The sequence below is a fragment of the Pinus tabuliformis genome, chromosome 6, assembly GCF_031772625.1.
Source record: "Pinus tabuliformis cultivar Carrire ecotype Pingquan chromosome 6, CPIR1, whole genome shotgun sequence".
NCBI classification, from domain to species: Eukaryota; Viridiplantae; Streptophyta; class Pinopsida; order Pinales; family Pinaceae; genus Pinus; species Pinus tabuliformis.
This window is the reverse complement of record NC_142292.1, coordinates 1,599,441,047-1,599,468,279: the sequence shown is the minus strand read 5'-3', so window position 1 is coordinate 1,599,468,279 and position 27,233 is coordinate 1,599,441,047. Positions and strand designations below refer to the sequence as shown.

Genomic DNA, 27,233 nt, shown 5'->3' with positions numbered 1-27,233 from the left:
ACCATTGGTTCTTTGGGATTTGGCACCAATGTATCGTCATACTTAGGTAGGGCCTAGAACTTTGCCCTGGGAGGTTGATGCAACTAAAATAAAAAAGAAAGAGCATATCATGGCCACAAAATAAAATAAAAAGAATATCAAAATGTAAAATATGGCGGGGACATACACATTAACACATGGGCAAAAGCCTAGCATGAACTCTACCTCACTCATTATGGCCATCACCTGAGCACATGTTGCTCCATTACATCATTAATGGAATGCGGTGACTCATCCTTAAGGAGTAATACCACTGCTATGCACCATTCAAAGCAAGCTCTAACCTTCTGTGCTACGAGTAATAATACAAAGAAAAATCAAACAAAAGTAAAAAGATGCACATGAGGGGTGGAATAATAAGGGCCGACTTGGTAACTCATATGTCCATGATTGCTTCCTCCTCACATCTACACACTCAGGGTGTGGATCCCCATCATGTTGGTCCCTTTGACCATCACACTTGGCCATGAAGTATTCTCCCCTTCGAACCATCATTGTTATTCACTAACACCTAGCAATTGAAGGGTGCACCAGGGAAATGTTACTTCCCCTTGGGGGCTGGAAACACTTAACATGGTTGTCCTTTAGCCACTCCTACCTAGGGAGGAAACAACATTGCGAGTTTAAGGCCTCAATTTTAGAAGGGAATTCTTATTTGTGTTAAAATTGGCAGCTACAGGATGGATTTCCCATGGAGAAGTCCATCTACCCCAAAGAGGAAAACATTTTCTTCATTAGAAAATTCAAAATTGGTCAAAGGAAATTTTCAAAGTTGAGTTTGACAAGTCGACCCAGTGAAGGTGACAAGTCGGCTCCACCAAGGATAATTAGCCCTCCTCAACCTCATATAAAAAGGCATTTGTAGACCTCACTTGGAGACCATCCATTGCACATCTCACATCACATCAACTGGTTTGTACATCTATGAAATTGCTGGAATAACTTCAAACATGCGAAGGAGAAGAAGGTTTTCTGTTTTGGCTGTGTTGACTTTTTGTTTTGGGAGTGTGTTGACCAGTGTTGACTCTATTTGACTTGGTTTGACTGAATTCTTTAATGTTTTGGGAGGTCACATTGATTGAGATTTTGACCAATTGTTTTTGGGCATGTTGTCTAAGGTTGACTAGGGTTTGACCACAAATCTGATCAGAGATTTTCTCTCTCCTTTGATTGAGATTTTGCCACAGTTTTGACTGGCTTTGATTGAGGAAGGAAGGTTGAATTCATTGCTGGTTTGACTGAAGATTTATGGGCATGTTAACCATTGACTTTGACTAAAGGCAGATCGTTGATTGTTCCTCCACAAGCTGAAATTTAGCAGACTAGTACATTTGACCAGATTTGACTTTATCTCTCATTGTTGACTCATTTTGATTGGTTAAATTGGGAAGTCAAGGCTTTGACCTTGACTGGTTGATGGATGTACAAATTGGACTATGTATCTCATGCTGAACATTGATTGACTAATAGAAGAAGAAGAATTGATCAAAGGGTTTTCCCCCTTATGGAGTTTTTCCCTGGTCTTTGACCAAATCTCTAGTCTTATTGTGCTTGGCTATCTTCTATTGTGCATTTAATTGTTTACAGTTCTATCTATAGTTGCTTCATTGTTATTGGGGTGATTGGAATTGGAAGAAATTGTTTAAAATGATTATAACAACATAGGAAATTGTGAAAATTAACATGGTATTAGAGCTGAGGTGAAGATTAGCCTAAGGAGACTAGAGAGCAACCCTTGGAGACACTCTTTTTATTGATTGGTGATCAAATTTTGAGCAAGATGTTTCCCCCTTTTTCAAGATTGAGGAGAAGTTGAATGATGCCTCCAACTTTGTAGCTTGGAGGGCTAGATTGAATATTACATTGGAAGAGAATGTTGTGATGGAATATGTGCAAGGCCAAGTAGCTAAACCTCTGGAAAATGCTAATGCCAGTGCCACCTCCAAGTACAAGAAAGGTGAGATCAAGGCCAAGAAAATTATTATTGACTCTCTTAGAGATCATATCATTACCTATGTGTCCAAGATGAAAATAATCAAGAGAAATACATGACAAATTGATTGCAATGTATGAGGTCTACCATCTTACCCAAGTGATTTCTTGGAAAAGTCAACTCCGTGATATCAAGCTGTCTAAGTCAGAATCTATTATTGGCTACTTCACGAGGATCTCCAAGATAAGGGATCAACTTCTTTCTATTGGAGAAATTGTACCTAATGAGGAGCTTGTGGAGATGACCCTTGGTGGGCTCCATATGTTTTGGGAAACATTCATTACTAGCATTGGTTGTAGGAAGGAGATCCCTACATTTAATGAACTCTAGGGATTGTTCAAAAGGAGAATTCAGAGACAAGATGAAGAAGAACCTACAACATTTGTAGCCAATGTGAAGAAAGGAAAAGGAAAAGGAAAAGAAAACAGAAGAACCTTCAAGGGGAAGTCAAAGAAGCCAACCCCACTATTCAATAACAATAGAAGGGACTCGTCAAGAATCGAATGCTACAGGTGTGACCAATTTGGACACATTGCTCGAGATTGTCTTGATAGAAGAAATGCTCAAAGGCCTAGAGGCAACAACTATAAGGGGTATAACAACTTCAACAATAGGAGATGAAGAGATCTTGTTGCCCATGCCAAGTGCCAAGGAGCCCCAATGCCCTCAAAAGAGGAACCAAAATACAAGGTATGCTAATAATGCTACAAGTTGTCAATTTGAATATGTTCTTGTTGTTGTTCTTTCTAGCTCTTCAAATAACATTGATAGCTGGCTAGTGGATTGTGGGGCATCTAGACATTTTACTGCATATTGTGAAGTCCTCTCAAATTTGGTTAAGAGCAAGATCAATTTGAAAATTTTACTTGGGTATGACTCTTCACATAATGTCAAAGGGTCTAGCTCTATTACTTTTCATTTGAATTTTGGTCAAACCATTCATCTACATGATGTATTATATGTGTCAGTTTGAAGAAGAATCTTCTTTGCATCTCTACCATGGAAGACAAAGGATTTAGAGTTGCATTCATCAATGGAAAAGTACTTGCTTGGCCTATGAGATCCAACTTGAGAGAAACCTTCACTCCTAGTATTAGAGATGAGGGCCTTCACAAAATTTGTGGACGACCAATTCAAGCATTGGTCCATGACACTACTAATCAATGTGAGCTTTGGGACCGAAGATTTGGTTGCAGGGATACCTAGGATGCAGGTTGATCATGAGGGAGTATGCCAAGGATGTTCTAGTGGAAGGAATGTTAAGGGACCATTCCCTTCTAGTAGTGGTAGATCTAAGGAGATCCTTCATCTTATTCATTCTGATCTTTGTGGTCCCATGCTAGTGAAATCTCTTGGAGGATATTTATACTATGTGATATTTGTTGATGATTACTCTCATAAAACTTGGATCTTCTACTTGAAGACCAAGGATCAGGTTTTTGATATATTCAACGAGTCCAGGGCCCTTATGGAAAATCAAACACGAAAGAAGATCAAGATCCCGAGCATAGAGAATGGAGGAGAATATATTTTAAATGGGTTCAAAGACTTCTGCAGAGAAGCCAGGATTAAGAGGAAGGTCATTGTTCCATACAACCCTCAACAAAATGGAGTTGGTGAAAGGAAGAATAGGACCATCACGAAAGCTGCTAAAGCCATGATTCATGATCAAAAGCTTCCTATGTTTTTGTGGGGAGAAGCTACAAATACAACTGTATATGTCCAAAATAGGAGTCTTCATCATGCCTTGGGAAACAAGACTCCTGAAGAAGTATTTACAGGTGTGAAATCAGAAGTTGGACATGTGAGAATCTTTAGCTGTCCTATCTACTTTCATGTATTGGAGGAGAAGAGGTCCAAGCTAGAAGCTTCAAGAAAGAAAGGTACATTTGTTGGTTATTGTGAAAATTCTAAGGCTTATAGGATATATGTGCTAGGTCAAAGGAATATTGAGTTTAGCTGAAGTGATTTTTGATGAGGATGCTACCCTTGGGAAAGCAAGGGACTCTCCTGTTGCTGCCATCTCTGAGAAAATAAATGATTCTATGGATGAAGATGTTCAGCGATCTATGCCTGAGCCTGGCCTTGTAGATTAACCTATGGCACCCATTGATCCTTTAGATCCTCCTCCCTGTGATCCTCCCACTAGGAAGATACCCTTGTGGCTTCGTGACACATTACAGGATGCAGAGAGACACATTTCCCCAAGAGGCACCTTTAGAGAAAGCAAGCAACCTCGTCGATAATAGGAATACACAACATTGATGAGCGACATTATACAATTTGAACCTTGAAACTATGAAGTAGTTTAAGGAACATGTTTGGAAAGATGCCATGGCCAAGGAGTATGAGTCAATTATGAAGAATGATGTATGGGATGTGGTTCCAAGCCTTGAAGGGAAGTCTGTTGTGACCTCTAAGTGGTTATACAAATTCAAACATGCTGCTGAAGGTAGCATTTGGAAGTTCAAGGTGAGATTCGTGCTAGAGGATTCTCCCAGAAAGAGGGAGAAGATTATGACGAGATATTTGCAACTGTTGCCCGATACACTACCATTCGGTCCATCATTGCACTTGCTGCTAATTAGGGTTGGAATCTTCACCAAATTGATGTGGAGACTGCCTTTCTTCATGGTATACTTGAGGAAGAAGTGTATGTGGAACAACCTCAAGGCTTCGAGGAGCATGACAGGGAAACCCATGTTTGCAGATTGAAGAAATCCCTCTATGGTTTGAAGAAAGCCCCCAGGGCTTGATATGCTCGAATCGATGGATACTTGATGAAGTTGGGATTCACCCGAAGCAGTGTCGGTTTGTTATGTAAAAATTATTTATCATTTTAATTTTAGGTTTATTATTTAATTTTAGGTTAATTAGATGAAAGGGCACGATCATAAGATCATGCCCTTTCCCCAAAGGGTGCCCATGGTAGTATATAAGCCAGGAACCCCCACTGTAAACAATCATCATCGGTCAATTAATTATTAATAAATATATATATATATATATATCTCTGCGTATCAAAGAAGTTTATCACTTCATCTGGTATCAGAGCGGTTTGGTTCTCCGGCTGTCCATCCGCTGACTCTGCTGTTCGCTGCATAGACCGTATCGCTCCGCTGCTCCTGTCCGCTGGCCATCCGCACGTAATCATCACTGTTCCGCTGCCCGCCGTTTCGCTGCGTTGTATTGTGCCCACAACACGTTCCGTCGCTGCCCACCGTAGCCCTTCCCCACCCATGCTGTTCGAGCATCGCTTTGTCCTCCATCCGCTACGCCAACCTCTGCCGCCGTAACACCGTGGTCCTTGATCCCTGCGGTGATATACGTCGACCGTTCAAAAACTTCGAACGTGACTTTTCAGGGTGGACGTGACTGTCCGTATCATATATATATATATATATAAAATATAACTTATAATATATATATATAATATAAATATATAATATATATAAAATATATATATGATATATATATATATATATATAATACATAACTTTAATTTAATTATAAGTTATAAGTTATATATATAATGTTAATTTAATTAAACAAAATTAACTAAAATTTTAAGCTGGCAGATAAAGACACTCTACCACAAACTCGCTCAATGTCGACAATGACAATGACTGATTTCCAAAAAAGATTGCTTGACGCGGAGAATAAGATGAATAACAACACCGATGAGGTCAATAAAAAATTCACTGATTTCCAGGACAAGCTTAAGGGGCAGGCTGACGATATCAAAAGGCTTCAGGATACGATAAATCGAATAGAAATGTATATGGAGCATCACCGTGTCCAATTAGAAGTGAATCAAAAAGAGACCTTAACATTGCTGAACCTTATGTGTAAAAAGATGAATTTTACACCCGCACAACTACTACAAGAAGTTGAAGAAAATCAAGAGCACAACTCATCAGATTCAACGAAATCAATAGACTCTCAAGGAAAAACTGGATCCCCGAAAAAATCGGCGACACCCCACCAAGAAATGAGTAACGCGACTCTTACAAATAAGAAACTCTGGGATACCCTCACCAATCAACACCCCTTTTTCGATCAACCATTAGCGACATACCAACGAAGGGCAAAAGTCGAGATGCCTAAATTCGATGGAAATGAAAAAAGCAATGTTGCATGGATAAATAAAGCAGAAGAATACTTTGAGATATATGACATCAATGATGATGACGAAAAGCTCAGGCACGCATCCATGAAAATGGAAGGGGAAGCATATAATTGGTATATGTGGTGGAAAAATACAACACACATCATTAGTTGGAGAAAATTTAAGGATGCATTCTTTAAAAGATTCCAAGGTGTAAAGGAAGAAGAGTTCTTTTCAAAACTCATCAAATTACGACAAAAAGGAAGTGTGGATGAATACACTCAAGAATGGGAGACCTTAGTAACACGAGTACCTGGATTATCAGAGTCTCGTCTAATTCAATCATACGTCTTGGGGCTTAAAACCCATTTACAAGTAGAACTTGAGATGCATGACATTACATCAATAGAAATAGCAAGACGAAAAGCAAAAACAACCGAAAAGAAATTCCAACAAATATTTTGGTCAAAACCGGAAAAAACATATTCAAGACGAAGAATACCCCAGTATGTGGACTCAAATAATACAAGATATGTTCCACCACATCGTCGTGAAGATGAAAAATCTAATGTGGAAATGGTGAGAAGTGGGACCCCAAACATAGATGTGCTAAAGGAAAAGAACGAAAAAACCCATATAATTGTGAAGAAACTAATGATTCAAACAGTGAAGATTCTGACATAGAAGAAACAGAAAATGTCCTAGAATTCTCACCAGAATTAGATGATGGAAGTATTCCGCAAGTGTCGCTATCAGCTATGACAGGTATATCACAACCTCAGACGTTAAAGTTGAAGGGACATATAAATAAGAACAACGTAGTGGTTCTCATTGACTCTGGCAGCACCCACAATTTTTTAGATGCAACCGTGGCAAAGAGACTCAATATTTTTTCATTTCCCTTACCAAACATGAAGGTGATGGTAACTGACGGTAAGAAGATTGAAAAAGTGGGAAAATGCCATAAGGTCAAATTGCAGATTTAAGACTTTAATTTAAAGTCTCCGTTCTTCATGGTATCATTAGGAGGAGTAGATGTGGTCTTAGGTATCCAATGGCTACGAACTTTAGGTACTTATGCCACCAACCATCAAGTACAATTCTTAAAATTCAAATGGGGAGGTTAGAAGTACAAATTACACGGGTTCCAAGCACCAGAGAATCAAATTGTATCATCATCTGAGATGATGAAGATGATTCAAAAAGGTGCACCCACTTATGTAGTACAATGTCACCAATTAGAAATGTTATCTGCAAATATGATTAGTGAAGAATCACCAGAGGTACAAGATCTAATTCAGAAGCATGAAAAAGTATTTCAAGACCTACCTATGAAGATGCCTCCTAATAGGGAAATTGAGCATACAATAGAAGTCAAAGCAGGGTCAGACCCCGTCAACATCAAGCCATACCGATATCCACATCACCAAAAAAGGGAAATTGAGAGATTAATCCAAGACCTTTTAAAGTGTGGGATCATCTCGAAAAGTAAAAGTCCTTACGTTGCTCCAGTGGTATTGGTAAGAAAGAAGGATGGTTCATTCAGGCTATGCATTGATTACAGAGGATTGAACAAAATAACAATCAAAAACAAGTTCCCAATTCCCTTTATCGACGAAATGTTGGATGAGCTACGTGGCGCAAAGTACTTCTCAAAGTTGGACTTAAGATCAGGCTACTATCAAATTAGAATCAAGTTGGAAGACATACCAAAATCGACATTCCAAACACACGAAGGTCACTATGAATTTAAAGTAATTCTGTTTGGATTAACTAATGCACCAACAACATTTCAAGCAACTATGAACGAATTCTTTCGTCCACATCTTACGAAGTTTGTATTAGTATTCTTTGACGATATTCTCATTTACTATAAAACTTGGAAAGAGCACTTGCAACATCTGGACAAAGTTCTTACACTACTAAAAGAACACCAATTTTATGCAAAAAAATCCAAATGCACCTTCAGAAAGGAAGAAGTAGAATACCTTGGACACATTATATCCCATGAAGGCGTAAAGGTGAACCCTAATAAATCAAGGCTATAAAAGAATGGATCAAACCTGTCAATATATCCAAGGTAAGAGGGTTCTTAGGTTTGACTGGATATTACCGAAGGTTTATTAAAAACTATGCACATATAACCACACCTCTGACAAATCTTTTAAAGAAGAATTCGTTTCTATGAGATGAGGAAGCAGGAAGGTGTTTTGAAAAATTAAAAGAAATTATGTCTAATGATCCCGTATTAGCAACACCAGATTTTTCTAAACCATTTATCATTGAGTGTGATGCTTCTGGATTCGGTATAGGTGCAGTACTAATGCAACAAGGGCATCCAATAGCTTTTGAAAGTATGGAAGCTCAACAAAAGAGAACGCCTCGAATCCACATACAACAAAGAAATGCTCGCTATCAAGCACGCACTAGCTAAGTGGAGGCAATATCTTTTGGGAAGTAAGTTTTCCATTCGAACAGACCACAATAGTCTCCAACATCTCCTTCAACAAAAAAAACTTTCCGAAGAACAACAAAAATGGATTGAAAAAATTGCTGCCTTTGACTTGGAAATACTACATAAAAGAGGAAAAGACAATGTAGTAGCAGATGCCCTATCCAGGAAAGTTGAAGAACCAACACTACTTGCAATTTCGGTTGTTGTTCCTGAATGGCTTAACGAAATTTGAAGTGAGTATGCCAAGGATCCATAAATAACAGCAATAATCAATAACCTTCCCAACAACTCAAAATTTGAGTGGAAGAATGATATCCTATGGTAGAAGGGAAGAATCTATCTAAATACAAATTCCAAGTTTAAATTTAAGATACTCAAGGAGTCACATGAGTCACCGTTAGCTGGACATGTAGGATTCTTTAAGATGTACTACAATGCATGTCAATCCTTCTTTTGGAAGGGAATGAATCACGATATTCAGAAGTATGTAGTAGAATGTGACACATGTCAAAGGAATAAAAGTGAAAATATCGTGACACCGGGATTACTTTACCCTTTAAACATTCCAAATCAGAAATGGGAAGAAATCTCGATGGACTTTATCGAAGGATTACCAGTATTTGAAGGCAAGGACAAGATTTTCGTAGTAGTCGACAGATTCACCAAATATGCTCACTTTATGGCAATAAAGAAATCATACTCGGTAAAAGAAATCGCTGAAATATTTTGCAAAAATATATACAAGTTTCACGGTTTTCCGAAAGTTATTGTGAGTGATAGAGATGCCAAATTCAAGGGTAATTTTTGGAAGGAGTTGTTCAACCACATAGGAACCTACCTAAATATGAGTTCCGCTTATCACCCTCAAACAGATGGCCAAACAGAGGTTGTCAATAAATGTTTGGAGGCCTACCTATGTTGCTACACTACAAAAAAACAAAATAAGTGGGCTCAATGGTTACATCTCGTTGAGTGGTGGTATAATTCTACTTATCATACGTCAGCAAAAATGACGCCATTTCAAGCTTTATACGGGTATGAACCCCCAAAATGGAAGGATCTAGCTGTTGTCCAGACAAATCTACCTGCTGTTAAAGATCAACTAGAAGAAACCGAAAAAATCAACCAAATGTTAAAAGAAAACTTGAATAATGCAAGGTATCTTATGAAGCAACAAGCAGACCGAAACAGAACTGAAAGAGAATTTGAAGTCGGAGAATGGGTGTTTGTCAAGCTCCAACCATACAAACAATTATCCTTAAAACGGAAAGGAAAAAACAAATTGGCACCAAAGTTCTATGGACCCCATCAGATCAACAAAAAGATTAGTGAAGTTGCGTATGGTTTAAGCCTTCCAGAGACAAGTCGTGTTCACAACGTCTTCCATGTATCCTTCCTTAAAAGGGCACTAGGCAACAAGCAATCAGCACAAACAACGCTTCCGTCTTTGGATGACGGGGAAGGGTCATTCTAGAACCAGAAGGTATTTTATCTACTAGAGAAAGAAAGTTTCGACATCATACAGTCAAGGAATATCTGATCACGTGGAAGGACTTACTCGAAGAAGACGCTTCTTGGGAGAATGAATCATTTTGTCAACAACATCCATCGTTATGTATGCTTTGAGGACAAAGCATTCTTTTGAGAGGAAGGCAATGTTATGTAAAAATTATTTATTATTTTAATTTTAGGTTTATTATTTAATTTTAGGTTAATTAGATGAAAGGGCACGATCATAAAATCACGCCCTTTCCCCAAAGGGTGCCCATGGTGGTATATAAGCCAGGAACCCCCATTGTAAACAATCATCATCGGTCAATTAATTATTAATATATATATATATATATATATATATATATATATATATCTCCGCGTATCAAAGAAGTTTATCACGGTTTGAACCTTTACTTCAAGGTTGTCAAAGGTATGCCTTTTGTTGTGTATGTTATCATTGATGTGAAAGTAGGTGCAATAGATGTAGGATGTTGTCATTGATGCCCTCGATGTGCAGTAACGAATAAGTTGATTTAGTGATGAAACCCTAGCTCTAGGGTTGGGATTCTATGGACGATGTTCATACCCCACACTTATTGGGAATTTTGTTGTTGCAGATCACTGAGTTCGTCTTGGAGACCCTCGCCAATGGATTGTACTCATCATATTGATTTTGTTGATATGTAGAGCATCTCGTGGGCCTTCACGATTTGGGAGAAAACCCCAGTCAAAGTTGCAAACCCCAGCCAATGGTCCAAAACTCCAAGGGCTGTTGAGGTGGCATCATAATATTGGTTAAATAGTTGTTGATGTGGCGTGGAATTAGAGGTTGGCCTAAGGCACATTAAATAAAGAAGTCTAATATAAATTTCTCCATAGTCATAGGTCAAGAGGAAATTAAATAGTCTAATATAATTTTTGATGATCAAAGGACAAAAAGGGTTGAGAAAATGATTAGCTCCAAATTAAATTCGAAATTAATTTTAATTTCAAATTTCGCATGGTCCAAAATTGGAGGGTTGGCTCCAAAATTAAATTTTAAAATGTTCAAATATATTTTCCCTCCTAAAGTTTATGATGTTGGCTGGCCTACTCAAATGTATCTCCAAATCTATATAAACGGATTTATTTCCTCTCAAAAGGTATGCAAGGAATTAACTCTTCTTTTATCTCCGGCTAGTCCAGTCAATTTGAGGATGGATAGAATGAGAAATAAATCGAGTACTCTCGTAAGTGTTTTGGGCCTGTGGAGTATTGATGTTAGGTCCAAAGACTTGATTTGTTGAGTGACATTGGTTAAGGGTCTCGATTTGGGTTGATGGCATGAATTCTGGGCTGCCCTTTTTCTCGTTGAATTCACTGTTTGCTCAAGGGTTTTGCCCTAATTTTTGCAGGCACCTTGGGATGGATCTGAAGCTGTCAAGGATGCTTAACAATGATCCAAGTCTGTCTGCGGCCAGGTTTTCCATTTTTTATGGGTTTAGGGTTGTTTTGCTAGGCTCCTTTTATTTTTGCAGGTGGCACTCGGCTAATCACAAGACAAACTCCTCTGTAAGCTCGTATATGTTCTGCAAAGCTAATCAAAATGCAAGAAAGAGTTTAGGTTTATTTTCTTTGATACTGACCTATTATTATTATCACTTGGGTTCATTGAAGACACAGGCATATTTCACAAGCAGAAAACAGGCATATTTGTAGGCCTCTAACGTTTTCTTCTACGGCTCTTTTATGATAATAAATATGAGATAATAATGTGCATGTGTGACTGTAATTGAGTGAAGCTCTGGAAATTAAACAAGCTTGTTTCTCTGACCGCAATTGCTATTATTCGGCAATGTATCACAATAATAACTCTGTGTACTTACTATTGCTTTGGATCTGCTCCACTTGTGAAGATACGGCCTTGGAAATTGGGAATAGGTCCATTCTGAGTTCTTTATTTAACGGAAGTTTTATGATGTTTCTAGGCCCTGGAATCTAAGAATATCCTTGCTATTCTCTGCATAATCTCCTTTCCATTGTAACAACTTGCAAATCGTTAATTTATGGACGGTTCTGACAATATTTGGAGCAACACCATTCTAATACAAAAGCAATAGATGTGCCTGGAACAATGTCCTTAAATTCTAGTAGAATGGCTTAAAAACAATGATTTGGCACTCTATGCAAGGTGAAAATTTGAAGCATTAACAATACGTATATGAGTGCAGCTCAAAATCTCTTGAGGGCATAAATTGGGTATGAAATTAACGTAATGAGTTCAAAGTAGGGTTACATAAGATACCTAAAGTCTCTGCATTTCAGCTTAGTTGACGATTGTCATCTAAGCCTTGAAGTCTGAGGAGCATGTTGCTTTGCTCTGATATCTTGTGTGAGGACTTAGAAGTGAATGTGTGTAATTCTGAAGCAGACTTGAGTTTGAAATCTCTTGCAAAACTGTCCTCCTGAAGCTAATCTAGAACTGTAACCTTGTGACCTTACAGTGACAGTGTTTTGGAGACATAACAGTGTTATATCTGACTGTAACCTTATATGGATGACGATCTCTCCTTGACAATATCCCTATGACAATGCTTCTTTGACAGTATCTTGGATGTTTGATCAGAATCCTTATGCTTGTGACAGTAATGGTGCTCATGATTACAGTAAATTGTGTCAATAAGACAATGACCTTGTTAGCAGGAGAAAGTGATCTGTTGACAGTGAGACAACAATATATATGGCAGCTTGTGTAGATATGACAGTGACCTAACAGGATGAGAACACAGTGACCTGGTTGCCCAAACCTCAATGACCACAACCTTGATGACTTATATGACAGTGTTCACATACAGTGGCATTAATGACTTATGACTGTGACCCAAACATATATGATAGAGACATGACAATATCTATGATATGGCAGTGATCCAGTGAAACAATATGACTTCACAGATGTGTTTGATAGCAGTAACCCGTGATGAGTGGCAGTGTCATTGATTTGATATGACAGTGATCTGAACAGCAAGACAGTGACTGTGAGACAGTGATATGATGGTGACCTATATGGCAGAGAAACAGTGACCTAAGACAGATGGATGCATTCTTTAAGAATATCTATTTTTGTATTGTTCGGAAGGGTGTTGCATTCTTTAAGAATCTTTCTAACCATATTCTTCTTAGCAGTGCCCAACTGTAATTTTATACCAATTAGTGATGATAGTTAATACTAAGGGTCCTTCCCCTACTATTTCGCTGATTCAGTATAAGGTTGCATTCTTATTTGCAGTATAATATATCATAGATTGTTCATAGAGACTCCAAATTATGGCTTCCTTTTTTATCCCTACAATAATATTTCCCAAATTGGTTTTATTATGCATTGTTAAGCTCAGATAAGTGCAATCAAAATACAACTTCTTATTTTTCTGAGGAAGTCTGATGTTTATGTCTTTTGTATAGTGTATGAAACAATTCCTTCCCACTGAGAGGATAGATTGGGGTGCAAATACTTGGAGTGTTATTTGTAGAAGAATCGTGAGAAAGTGTGAACAATCAAAGTTTTTTATGAGACGAGTCAATGTCTATTCAACATTGAGCCTGTCAAAATAGAGAGCTGACTTTAATATAATCCAATTTCATTATGCCTTTTTTGTTGTTGTTTCCTTTGCATGGAACTTACTCATGATTTATGTTTTCAAATACATTTGTATTCATGGCATTGATTTTGAAGGGTAAATAGGCACTGAGATATTGCAGCAACTATCTGTTACTAAATGCATGAATTTTGATGACTGTCATTACAACATTTGTGTTGTTTGTATTGCATGTGTACCTGTTGCTACATGTAAAGTGTGATAGATTTTGCTAATTATTGGCTTGTTTTTATTACTGTTGTACAGCTTGCACAGAAGGAGTTGCAGAAAATTAATACATACAAGGCTCCTCGAGATAAATTAGTTTGCATTCTCAACTGTTGCAGAGTTATAAATAACTTATTACTAAATGTGTCCATGGCAACAAATGACAATCCTCCAGGAGCTGATGATTTTCTTCCTGTACTAATCTATGTGACAATCAAGGCAAGTTCTTATTGGAAAATTTTGTGGTTTTGTTCTGTTAGGTTATGTCATTATGAATTGCTTGTACTAATCTATATTATCATCAAGGCAAAGATATTGGAAAATTCTCTGACCTTGTTCTCTTAGACTATGTCTTTCTTGTGGACATCTAGAGTGAGCGTGGTATGAATCGATTTGACCATTCTTTATGCAGATCATTGTAAGCCAAGTCTCATGGCTGGATTAGTTTTAGTACATTGAGATGCATACTTTATTGCTGTTTTCTTTCGTGTCTTTTATTTCACAGTGCTCTAAAAGAGGACTTTTTGTGAGAGAAATATTTGACTAGCCTTAGCAGGAGGATAGGAAAACACATGAAAGATGTGGTACAGGTATAGAGGCTTCTTAAGGTTGGTTCAAAGAAAGTAGTGTCTATGAATATCAGGATATTATAACATCTTGTTCTTGTATTATTTTTCTTATTGGGATGAAACGTTGGCTTAGTGTTAAAACCCGGATGGTGAGGGCTTTGATTTGAATTTGACAAAGATATGATAACGTTTTGATGGGGGTGGAGTACTAATGTTTTAAATATACCGGTGAAGTTGAATTCAACTCAAGTCTTTTAGTAATGTTGATGACCATTGACTAGATTTCTAGAAAAGTGCACAAATCATTGGCCATCGAATTGATTATGGTGTTCTCCGCTGAGGCATGATGATAGTCGACATGCTGGCGTTGCATTTGTTGGATGGCATAATATGGCACTGCAGTCCAAGTTCAATTTTATGTCAAATAGATTCAAAGAATCAAATCTGTAATAATTTGTAAGGAAATTGCACTCCATGGTTGAGAAACAATTACCATACCATTGATGACGACTTTGTAAGAAGAGGCAGTTACAACTTACAACTAATGTCTAAAAAATATTCCACGCAGCCTTTTATCCATGGGTTTAATTATTGCATTGGACTCTCCCTTGCATATCATTGGTTGACCACCCTTTGACTCGTTGGAGGAATCGACTGTGATTTCATGGGCTAGTTGATGGCATATTTTTCAACTTCGTATGAATTAAACAACTGTAGCAGTGAGGGTCGTGGTCGATTTGGTCAATGTGTTATATCGACTTATTTTTATAGCCAACCTCGACTTCGACTTGTTGGTCCACGTCGACTAGTATGTATCCCCTTGATGGTCGATTTGCTACTTGGTCGTTTTTCTAATTGGATCAACTTCACAAAGCCATGGTCAACTTGGTCGGTGTGTAATTGACTGCATTTCATATTTATTCTGTTTGGAATTCGTCAAATGCCGCTCATTTAAAGTTTGAACTCAAAAATTTGTCATTTAAAATTGCTTTAATTGTCATTAGATTGTGTGAACTACTTCCATGATCCAATGATATATCTTTTATCATTTTTAATCTCTAGAATAGAGCATGTCTTGCAATAACAATATTAACTCTTAGAACTTCTTCAACATCTTGATATTCATCATTAAAAGCATGTTAAATCCCCATTATTGTTGAATTCTTGCACTTGGTATTTAAGAGCTACCTCCTATGTAGTGAGTTAGATTAGTTTCTTTTGGTTTGTCGCATAAGTAGGCCTGCATTTAGATTTAGATTTAGATTTAATTCTCTTTTTTAGAAGTCTCCTTATGCCAGAGCAATCCTATTTGTGGCTTGGCTGAGCCCTTGTGTCAGCTTAAGGACTGCTTTCTTCCAAGCATGTAGCATGAGGGTAAGTCTGGTTAACTCTTCTTGTTGATAAGTAATTAGGAATATATTAAGTTAGCAGGAAGGGTGAGGGGTAACCGGACCCATTTGAACCAATATTAATTTTAGGTATGTTCTATGCTAGAGCAATTTATTTAATTTCTTTTCCATATAGCAATCACATCAGCATAAAGTAAATTGCAGATAGAACATAAATATAAATCGCAGAAGACAAGCCAAGACAAGAGGACACAAGATGTGGCGCAAGCCAGGGACAAACCCCACAATGTGTGGGGAAACCCTTGATCAATTCTTCTTTTATGTTCTTCAAAGTTTAGCAGAGAAAGAGAGAGAGAGAGAGAGTACATTTACAACAGAAGTCAATACTTTGACTTGTCTAGATCTAGCATAGATCATTTCGTATAACGATGAGATCAGTTGAAGACATTCTGCTTCAACTGATTCTCCAAGGTGACTCCTTCACCTATCATCATTCTGCATCTCGTCCATTTGCTGCACCTTACTATGTAGCACCATCATGCTGCATCATGCATCATTATGCTGCTCATGATCTCATACGCTGCCCATACATCATGCTGTCCATGATCTACATCATATTGCCCATATATTCATCATGCTGCCCATATATCTCATGATGTTGTCTATGTTCATCATGCTGTTGCTCACATATCTCATGATGCTGTCCATATTCATCATACTGCCCATTATCATGCTGCCCTTTAACATGTGCATCATTCTTTAGTTCATATACATATCAGCCTTAGCTGCTTGCTATGGCTTACAGCCTAGCAAAGTAGCTAGGCTATAGTTCCATGTCACTACTGTACAAGATGTTTATACCAATGTTCCACCAAGGTTCCAAGACGAGGGGGCAAAGGAGCGAGGGGGTGCGGGAGCGGCCTATGCAAAAGCTCCCCACCATTTTTTAGGAAACGTGGGGGAGCGTCAAGGTCTTAAAAACTTATAATTTATTAATTGAGTCCATTATGACAATTTGGTTTGAATTGAAAAGCTGCAAAGCATGATCATTGATATGAATATCATTATCTAAATTTCTAATATCATATAAAATAATAAATTTAAAATTCTAATTTATAATCATACATCAATGATCATACATTATAACAATATACAAAGACATCGATATCACCATCTTCAGCGTTCTGATAATACACAACAAACCTCAACAATGTCGTTGTAGAAGATCACTGTAGATCTATTCTTCCTGAATCTCTGTTATCAATAAAAGATCTTAATCTCAGAATCTTAACACTTCTGTCCTCTGCAACGTCAACATTATGTTATCAAGGCAACTCTATTCAGTTCTAGGCCAAACTGCTATAATCATTGGTGAGTTTTGCCCATCTGTACATGGTATCAATTACAAGGATATACAAAACAACAGTGTTGTGTTATGCTTGTGTGAATTCTATTGTCAATTGTATCGTTGTTGAAGAGTGAATGTTGTGCAGACTCCTGATGGCATAACAAGATGCTAATGCCTCTGTCCACTGATGCACATTTGTGTCTAGAACATTACTCATACTTCTATCATAACTCCAAAAATCTGCAATCTAAACCTGTAGCTTCCATATCTGACAATTTGGCTATATGTATTACAGCTTCTGCTCCTTTACTTTGAAACTGTTGTTTAAATTCAAATTACAATGACCTCAAGGATTACTGTAACTTGATTATACAGATACTTGTAAGACACCAGTTAGGATTACTTAGAGAAATCAAAAATACTTCAACGTGATCGGCGTGTCTTTTAGAAAGCAAGCACTACCACACAAAAGTTAAGTTAATTTGATGCTGAACTTCTTTGCCTTCTAATATTTCTTATTGTCACAAACTGAATTCTTCACAAGAGGGAGCCTCTGATGTTGATCATCCATAGTGAATCTTGAAGAGCCGAGCTTTGAGAGAAGCAGAGAAGCATTGATGAGTAACCACTTCAGGGATGATCTCCTCACAAAATGTGTAGGTTAATATTGAGTAGCAACCACAGATAAATGAATTTGTTTGGATCAAACTCAGAATTTGTCTAATCAGAGGGCTGACGGTTCATAGTGATAGAAATCCTCAAGATATGTCTTCAATTTTGTCTAATATGTGCACTCCAGAATTCCTGCAAATAACCTAATCACATTACCAATGTGATAGCCATATCAAGGGTCCATTCTGCAATCTGCAATGTTCCAACAGATGCCATCGAGGTTCCATGCATGGGAGTGATCAGATCTAGTAATAACAACATACACAACGCGTGAAGGCTGTGTGTTTGTTGTGTGTTCACCCTGCTGTTTTTATAACATGAAAAAGCTAAATTCCAAAACCCTACGCTTAGTTTAACTGCTAATTAAAGATGAGTTTTAGGGTTAAGTTAATTAAAATTGGTTAAGTTAATTAAAATTGTTTTTTTTTGCATAAATGTGTGCCACGTCCCCCCTCGCCCCCCCCACACGCCCCCACGCCCCCTCACGTCCCCTTTTTCAGAAACGCCCCCTCAGGAAAGGGAAACGACTCCTTGGCACGTCCCCCTGAGTTTCCTCATTTTTGGGGGCATGGGGAAACGTCCCCTACTTGTCCCCAAGTCCCCGGAGCGCGGGGGAGCGAGGAAACTAGACCCCTAGGAGGGGGGGCGAGTCCCCGTGGAGCACTGGTTTATACTGCCACTGAGATTTTACCGAGATATCTCAAGGCTGCTGTGTATAACACAGTCCCTTTGTCTGAGATTTTCGTCTTCTAATCACTGTTATATTATGCTGTCCAACATGCTTAAATTGCTACAGAAGAACCACCGAGATTAGGTGTCAAGACTGTTATAGACAGCCTTGGATTTAACACGCTGTCATCTATGGCTACATGCCATTAATGTGGACCTTGTACCTGAGTTTATAACTTTGACTGCGGCTACCACACCTGTCCTTTTTCAGCGTGAACAGTTCTTCTTTTGGCTGTAAGTTACATGTCTCTTAGACTTGCGTGTAATCTCCATTCATGACTGCGTTTTGAATTCCTTTCCTTACTGCGGCTATATGACAACGGATCTGCGTGGCTGCCATCTATGCCTGTGGTTGTATCATGTCAACGGATCTGCGTGGTTGCCATCTATGCCTGTGGCTGTATCATGTCAACGGATCTATTGCGTGGTTGCCATCTATGCTGAGGCTGTATCATGTTTATCATGACAGCGTATTCATGACAGCGTATCTCTTCATTGTGCATGTAGTGGCTGTGTAAGCGTGTAAGTCACCAGCGTGTAGATCTTGCGTATATGCATGATAGTGTATAGAGTATTTGCTGTGCATAGATATGACAGCGTATCTTTTCATTTAGCGTATACAACCATGATTGCGTTGCGTATATACCTGACTGCCCAACGTATAATGCCTCTTCATCACTGTGGCTCAGCTTCATGCACTTGCTGTGTGTATAGTTGCTGTGGATATTATTGCCTGCGTGTTATAGCATTGCCTGCGTCCTGGACAACGTTGAGACTTCCTTCATTAGCTGCGTTTTATGTGTCTCCATGAATAGGTTTTCATGACTGCGTAGGTAGGGCATCATCTTTGGACCAACGTGTGTTTCTCTTGGTGTCTCACTCCTTCTCCAAAAACCCAAGACATGGAGAGGAGGAGATCACTCAAGAATTGTGTCCAAATGACATCAAATCCTCTTATATTTATACTAGAACGTATATGATGAATAGACATGACGTTTGGGCTTCTTGAGCCTACATAAGTTGCTGGTCGGCTAGATAATAAATCCATAATTAAAATAAATTCATATCTCCATAAATACTTATCGGAATCGGATGATCTTTAGATCAATCCTACACCTCTCGATGAGAGGGATCGAATAAAAATATCAGTTGTCATAAATAAGCTGACCCACATGGAGTTTGGCCCTAGTTGCCAATTTAACAATCAGAATCACCATTCCAAATGAGTAAGGGCTTAATTGGGGCCCTAACAGGGTGATCTCCCCATTGTTGATTTCAATCATTTTAGGCCATCAACACTAGGGTAATATTGTGTCTCTTGTTCATTGTCTTATTGTGATCCTTACTGCTCTATGGAACCTAATGTTAATGGTTGAAATTTTCTTGAGTATAACTGCTTGATGTTTTGAATGCACTAGAAAGTCAAAATGTATCATTAGTAGTAGTTATCTAGAAGAAAATTGTTCTATTCTACCTGGCTACTAGAAAAATCAACATGGTATCAAGGCAAAGGGTCATCAGAGTTCTGTGGAATCCAAACTTATATCACTATGAAGAGAAGTCTGATTTTATATTTGTGAAAGATCTGAGTTTTCTCTGTGAACTATCCTAAGCTCAAGAAGTCTGAGCTCCATCTCTATGAACTCTACCTCTGTGGCATCCTGGTTACATCTCTATGGCATTCGAGTTGCCACTGTGATTGAAGCCAAGTCCCGAAAGAAATTCAAAGTAAGATCTCTGTGGTATTGTTCAAGGAAAGTGCTAGTTATCTCTGTGAAATATGCAAGTTATCACTATAGCTTGGCGAGTTTTGTGACCTATGTCTATTTCATGACGATGTTCTGAGCTAAAAGATGATGTTCCGAGTGCATAAGCCGAGTCTCAGCCATGAATTGAATCAGTGACCAAGTCTGAGCCTCTTTACCTTTGTGTAAAGGTAACAAGTCTGAGCTGCATTACTTCTATAGTCCGAGCCTATTATCTCTATGAAGTAGTAACCAATCCGAGTAAAGTCCAAAGTATGTCATCTCTATGAAACTAGACTAGAAGTCTGAATTAAGTTGATTACAAACCGAGTTTGTCATTTCTAACAGTGACAAGTTTGAGTAAGGAAACAAGTCTGAGCTTGTATATCTCTATGGAAGGAGTCAAGACCGAACCAATTTATCTCTTCGGAAAGTGACTAGTTCGAGGCCTATGATCTCTGTAACGAAAAGCTTGAGAAGTCCAAGCTAATATATTTTGAGATCATTTTTTGAAGAAGACCGAGTTGGCATCTTCTAGATCAAGTTTGTTGATGTTGACACTGTAGAATAAGACCAAGTTCTATAAGCAATCTGAGTTTCATCTTTGAATAAGTTATGATTGTACTTCAATGAAGGATCAAATTAATATAATGACAAAAGTCTAAACCTTTCACAATCCAAGACTGAGACCTTTTGTGGTTTAATCTAGGCTCTTGTAGTATGATCCAGAAATCCTCTGTTGTACTCCTCAAGTGAAGTCCGAAAGGAAATGTTTGAGACAATTCTATGGAGGTTTATCTAAGATATAGATTGAGAATACTAGACATATCTCGAGCTCCTGAGGTATAATCACTAAAATGCATTGCAACATATAGTTCTATGGAATTGGATCTCTAGTATCTTGAAGGGTATCAATGCATTAGAAGACTATATACCATTATGGAAACATTGCCTTGCAAATTATTGCATCGAGGTCTCAATATAAGTTTGCTACGAAAGTTATATTAGAACAAAGTTTGTCACATAAGTCTGAAGGCATATTGCAAAAATACGAGATAGGTTGAAAAGTTTACAAGACATTGACATGTACTTCATGCCTAATCTTTCTTTGAGAAATGTTCTGACCTTTAGAGAAACCAAATGACATTATAGTAATGGGTGGCTTAATATCTCAAAACTCAAAACCATTAAGAGACTAATGAAATAATAAGTCTCCAAATGAAAAGTATGGATCATGGATTGATTTATCTACTTTGGATTTTGCGTTAGCAACATTCTTATGTGCTTGGAATGAAAGACTTGTATCGAAAGGTTATTTTTACTACAACATGATTTGTCAGACTATACATCTAGGGATTCTTGAAAAATCCATTATGGGCTGTTGTGATTTTGACAATACTACAATTCAGCCGAAAAAGTCATGTGGCCTTCAAGTTGAATAACAAACCTGTATACAGTATTATTTTGAAGTCACCTTGAAAAGCCTGCTAAAGCTGAAGATATCACTTGTTGAAGATCAAAAAGAAAGGTTGGGTTCCTCTTCAAGCTTTGAATATCGAAGACTTTCTTGATAGAGTCATAAATGACTAAAGACATTGATCTAAAGTTTTTGCATATAAGGATAGGACTAGAATGATAAATGTCTTTGCACTTTGAAGGAGATTCTAGGTCTTTAAGGATTAAATGTTGCTGTTGTTACAATAATTTTGTGAAAGAAGGGTTTCTTGATTTAAAGTGATTGAGGATCATCAAGGACGTTTGAAAATCTAGGGTTTATAAACCTAGCAAGCATAATAAAACTTTAGGGTTTATGAACAAAACCTTAGGATTGAGTACTTCCGTTGAAAGAAGAAACCCTAACTCCTGCAAGGAAAGAATGACATCATAATGATGATGTGGACAAAAGTTGATTTGCAAGTTGGATGTAAGAAGTCTAAGAGGGAATCAACATGTTCTCAAAAGATAAGTATTTTATATATTTCTTTCTTGATTATTGGTGTTTTTTATTTTTAGCCTCTTGTCCTTGCATATCTTGCTTGATTTTATTTGTTCCTCCATGGCTTCATAGTGAGGATTGTAGGTACATAATGAAAATTGCCAATGTTGTGGCAGTAGATGAAGAATGGAAGAACGAAGTAAAATCCCGTGACAAGAAGACTCATGTTGAGAGATATTATATGAGTTCTGGATGCATAGGGAGTACACAGATCAGCTAGATGAAGCTTGTTTTAATCTATGTCGAAACAAAGTCAATTGTGACTTCCAAGGTAAGGATTGCTAGAAGTACAAAGTGAAGGATTACCTTAGTAAGAGGGAGAAAACTATGAAGTTAGGCACCTTGTGCATGGTACTCTCGAATTGATGGCTATTTGGTTGTACAAAGAGTGATGTTGATTTGTTTGTTAAAGATGAGCCCATGATTTTGATGATCTATTTTTGACAAGGGTTGAGGACCTCTTTGTCCAGTGTAAGAGGGAGCTAATTGAAGGATCTTGGTCTAATGCATTACTACCTAGGATTGAAAGTGTGGCATAATCTTGTTGAAATCTTTGTTGAAATCCTTTAGAAATTTGGCATGATGGATTGTAAGTCCATGGACACCTCCATGATGACAAATTTGAAGAAGCTGCGAGACTCTGTTGTTGACTTGGTTGATCCTACTGTTGGCTCTTTGAACTATTTGTTGTATGGATTTGCCAATTTTGATTGGGATGGATGTTGTAAGCACTTTTGGATGCTGTTTTAGCTTGGATATTATGGATGAGTATGATGTTGACCTCTGTTGCACTTAGCACCACTGAAGCTGAGTATAAAACTGATTGATCGACATGTTGTGAAGCAGTTTGACTTTGAAAGTTGTTTGCTGGTTTGTTTGATTAGGTCTGGAATCGAAAATGATATGTTTTGACATTGAAAGTAGTGTAAAGATTTTTGAGAATTTGCCTTTTCATGACAGGTTGAAGCACATTGAGGTCAAGTATCACTATATCCAGGATGCTGTCCAAAGAAGAACTGTGAGGCTCTATATATTTTTTGCTGATGAGTAGGTTGTTGATGTTTTGACATAGGCACTATCTCGGATGAAGTTTGTTTTTGAAAGAAGCCTTGAGTGATTGGGAATCCCCCTCTCGAAGAGAGGAAGCATTGATTGTATAGCACCATGAATCTTCCTTGGGCTTGGTTGAGAAACTATGGTTTATGGTTGGGAAAATTGTTTTGGTTACTCCCTTGGGTCATTGAGTTTGACCGAGAAATCTTATGGTTAGGGAGGTTGGTTCTGAGGCTTGGAGTGATCCCTTAGGTCATTGTATTTGACCAAGAAACCAATAGGCTTGGTCGAGACATTGATTTTGAGTACTCTCCCTTGGTTCATTGTATTTGACTGAGAGACTGTATGGTTGGGGAGATTGACCCTTTTGACATCGAGATCAGGGTTCCTCCCTTTGGGTGTGAACTAAGACACTATATAGTCGGGGTGTTTGATATTGAGATAAGGATTCCCCTCTTAGGTCATTGAGCTTGACCAAGAGACCCTTGTTTATGTTCAGGGATATGGACCTTGTGTACTCCCTTCGGTCATTGGGTTTGACTGGGAGATCATTGGTATGGTCAGAGAGTTTGATCTTGATTACTCCCTTGAGTCATTGTGTTTGATTGAAATACCGGCAGGTTGGTTGGGGAGATTGATGTTGAGTTTTCTCTATTGGGTCATTGGTTTTGACTGAGACTAGTGGCATGGTTAAAGAGATTGATTTTGATTACTCTCGAGTTATTTTGCTTGGCTGAGAAACCATTGCATATGGTTGGAGAGTTTGGCCTCATGAACAATGTTGATTGATGAACTTGATGCTATGAACCTTTCCTTATGATGAGACTTCTACATCTGATCTTTGCCATAGGTCATTACTGAGAGGCTAGTGGATTGGTCAGGGAGATTGATCTTAAGAGAGAATGAAAAATACCTCCCTAGCTAAGAGGGAGTGTTGAAAAATTATAGTTGCGGTTGATATTTTCATAAGAGAAATTTATTAATTCAAGCATGATCATGTATTTGTCAAAAGAAAATTGTAAAAGACATTTTTTATGACCTTGAAAAGGAAAAGAAAATTTGAATTTATATTTATTGGTTTATGACCCCACAAGTGTCCAAGTCGACCCTCCTAGATCAAGTCGGCCTTTCCCCTTGGAGGCACCCATTCGACCCCTCTTGGAGAATATATATATATATATATATATATATATATATATATATATGTATGTATGTATGTATGTATATATCTGTGTGTGTGTGTGTGATCATTCCTCCACTGAAAGGCATGGAATCATCTCATCTATTTTTTTGTTCTATGTGAAGAAGTCACGGATAGTTGAAGGTCAAAATAAAAATCTTATCATCTTCTTCTTTTGTTGGCAAAAGGAGGTCGAAGTTCTGTACTATTCTTTGTGGCTAAGTGTGGATGTCTGAGGGTACTCATCTGAGACTAAAGCAATGATCCTAGGGACTGTTTTCTGTGGCTAATGCAAAGGTATCATGTACCTTCTGTGATATCATCTGAATTCTGAGGCTAAGGAAGGAGCTGAAATTAGGTCCTCTTGGAGACCTGAAGCAAACCTTATTATGAACAAATCTGAGACATCTTATATTAGATATTGAAGGGTTGACTTGGCACTTGTAGGAACTCATCTTACTTGTCAAGTTGTGTTTGTCTTGATGTCTTGTTGAAGGATCTTGTCAAAGGTGTGTTACCTTGAATAATGAATCTGATGTACAAATTAGTTGAATTGGACATTCTCTCATAAGGAACGGTTGTTGGGGTTTTCCCAGGGTAATATTGTGTCTCTTGTTTGTTGTCTTATTGTGATCTTTACCGTTCTATGTATCCTAATGTTAACAGTTGAAATTTTCTTAAGTATAACTGGTTGATGATTTGAATAAACTAGAAATTTAAAATGTATCTTTAGAAGTAGTTATCTATTAAAAAGTTGTTCTAGTCTACTTGGCTACTAGAAAAATCAACAAAAACAAACCACACAAAAATGCTAAATCATGGACCTCCAATGTCTTCTTTTATTAGCAAAATAATGAGTCAATTACAACCAACATTTCCCCAACCTCAAGCTTCCAACCCCTCCATTTGCAACGAGTGAGGTTTTCATTTATAAGAAACTAGGAGCAAATCCCAATGCATAGAATGGTTCCCAAGTGTCTAATGGTGTCTACTACCGTACAATTTAGCAAGGGTCCTAGGAGGGGTTCCTAAGGGACCACTACTAGATCAAGTGGCAACAATGGGACAAGGACCCACTATCACCTCAGTCGATGTCCCCTGCTCTTTATGAACTTTCACCAATGGGAGGAGTACTAATATGAGGGAAATCCTTAATGAATGCTAAGTTAATGATAGGATAGGTAGTGATTTCTAGAACCGATTCATAGGAGAGACTCAAAGGATCGAGTTTGCTTTCTTTAGAAGCAAGGTGTGGGGCTCTCCAAGAAAGGGTCTAAGGAGGCTTAGACCTAGGATTAGAGATATGCCTTGATAAGGGATGCCCTAGACCTAAGATTCCTAAGGGAAGAAGGTTTCTAGGTGGCCTTGTGAGATAATGATGAAGAAATGGGACTACGGAGAAGCCCGAGAGCACCCAAGCAAAGCCTAGGGTTTTAGGTGAAACTTCAAACAAAAGGTCTAGACTAAGCGAGGGAGAAGAAGGGATCAAAACAAGTGAACTTCCTTTGAGTTTTCAAGTGAAATAGATCCTTTTGAAGGCTGCTAACCTAGAAGGACTAAGGGCTAAACAATTTTGGAGTTGGCGCTGCGTGTATCTCACAAACTGACCATGGGATTGGCTTCAAATTTTGAGGGCAAGTAGCGGATACCTCAGCGCAACTCCTCACCAACTCACTGAGCAAACCAGTGGCTACAATTGAAATCGTTGGATGCCCTAGGAAGGCTGTCTAGGGTTAGGGCATGAAAATTTAAGAAAGGAAAAGAATTTATGGTGATCACCAAGGACTTGTAGACCAGTGCCTTGCCTATTGAGGAGAATGGAGTCAAAGTGATTTTGATTTAGGATTCTTGCTCTTTCAAGGAGCCTTATTGCACCTTCACATGCCCTAGAGAAGCAACTACAAGGTGGCAACAAGGATTTATACTTCGTTGTGCAAAATAATGGAGTTTCAAGGTGTAAAGAATTAACCCACCCCTAGGAATAGTTTGATCTCCTTGCCAAGATGAATAATGTATACAATGAGCCAAGATTACAATGTGTTTATGAATTTCGCATCATCAATTAGGGCACAAATTAATCAAGCATAGCGTTCCATACATTAGACAAATTACATGAAAATTTTTGCATAAAAGAAGCACTTACATGACAAGAAGATTATATCCATCCATTAGACTTGCAAAAATGAAGCTCCAAGACAAGTAGCAAATATCCAAACATCAAAATGCATCAATTAACATCCAATTCGTCCATCAAATTGCAGGTCCAAGTTCTTTTTCCAAAGAGATACAAATCCAAGTGATGATGAGGAATGAAATGAACCTCTCATCAATATATATGATCCTCTAAGGGATTCGACTTGCCTAATTAGGCCTAATGATGCCCCTAATAATAAAATAATGTACAAATAACAACCTTTCGGTGACAAGCCCACCAAATAACTCTGTAACATGAAAAATAAGCCTCTCTAGAGCGATGAAATGACAGACAAGTAGCTAGGAGGGCCATTGGAAGGCCAAATGAAGTCCAAAATGTGCCAAAATGAGTGGAAGGGCTCCAAAAATAGTGACGAGGGGGTGGCCCCATGATCTCCAAGCAAATGACTTGTGGTGCCCCAAAGTGGTTGTGGGGGAAAAAATCACCCTCATGGGTCTCCAACTGAA

At 38.1% G+C, this 27,233-nt stretch overlaps 1 protein-coding gene across 2 annotated transcripts in view; it reads left to right on the top strand.

Annotated features, from left to right (window-relative positions):
* LOC149264964 (vacuolar protein sorting-associated protein 9A-like) overlaps window positions 1-27,233 on the top strand; it is a 242,215-nt gene that overhangs the window by 168,102 nt on the left and 46,880 nt on the right. For both annotated transcript variants that reach the window (XM_089429043.1, XM_089429042.1), the window contains one exon: window positions 13,971-14,150. In XM_089429043.1, coding sequence (XP_089285169.1) covers window positions 13,971-14,150 — 180 coding nt within the window. The remainder of the gene's footprint in view (window positions 1-13,970; window positions 14,151-27,233) is intronic.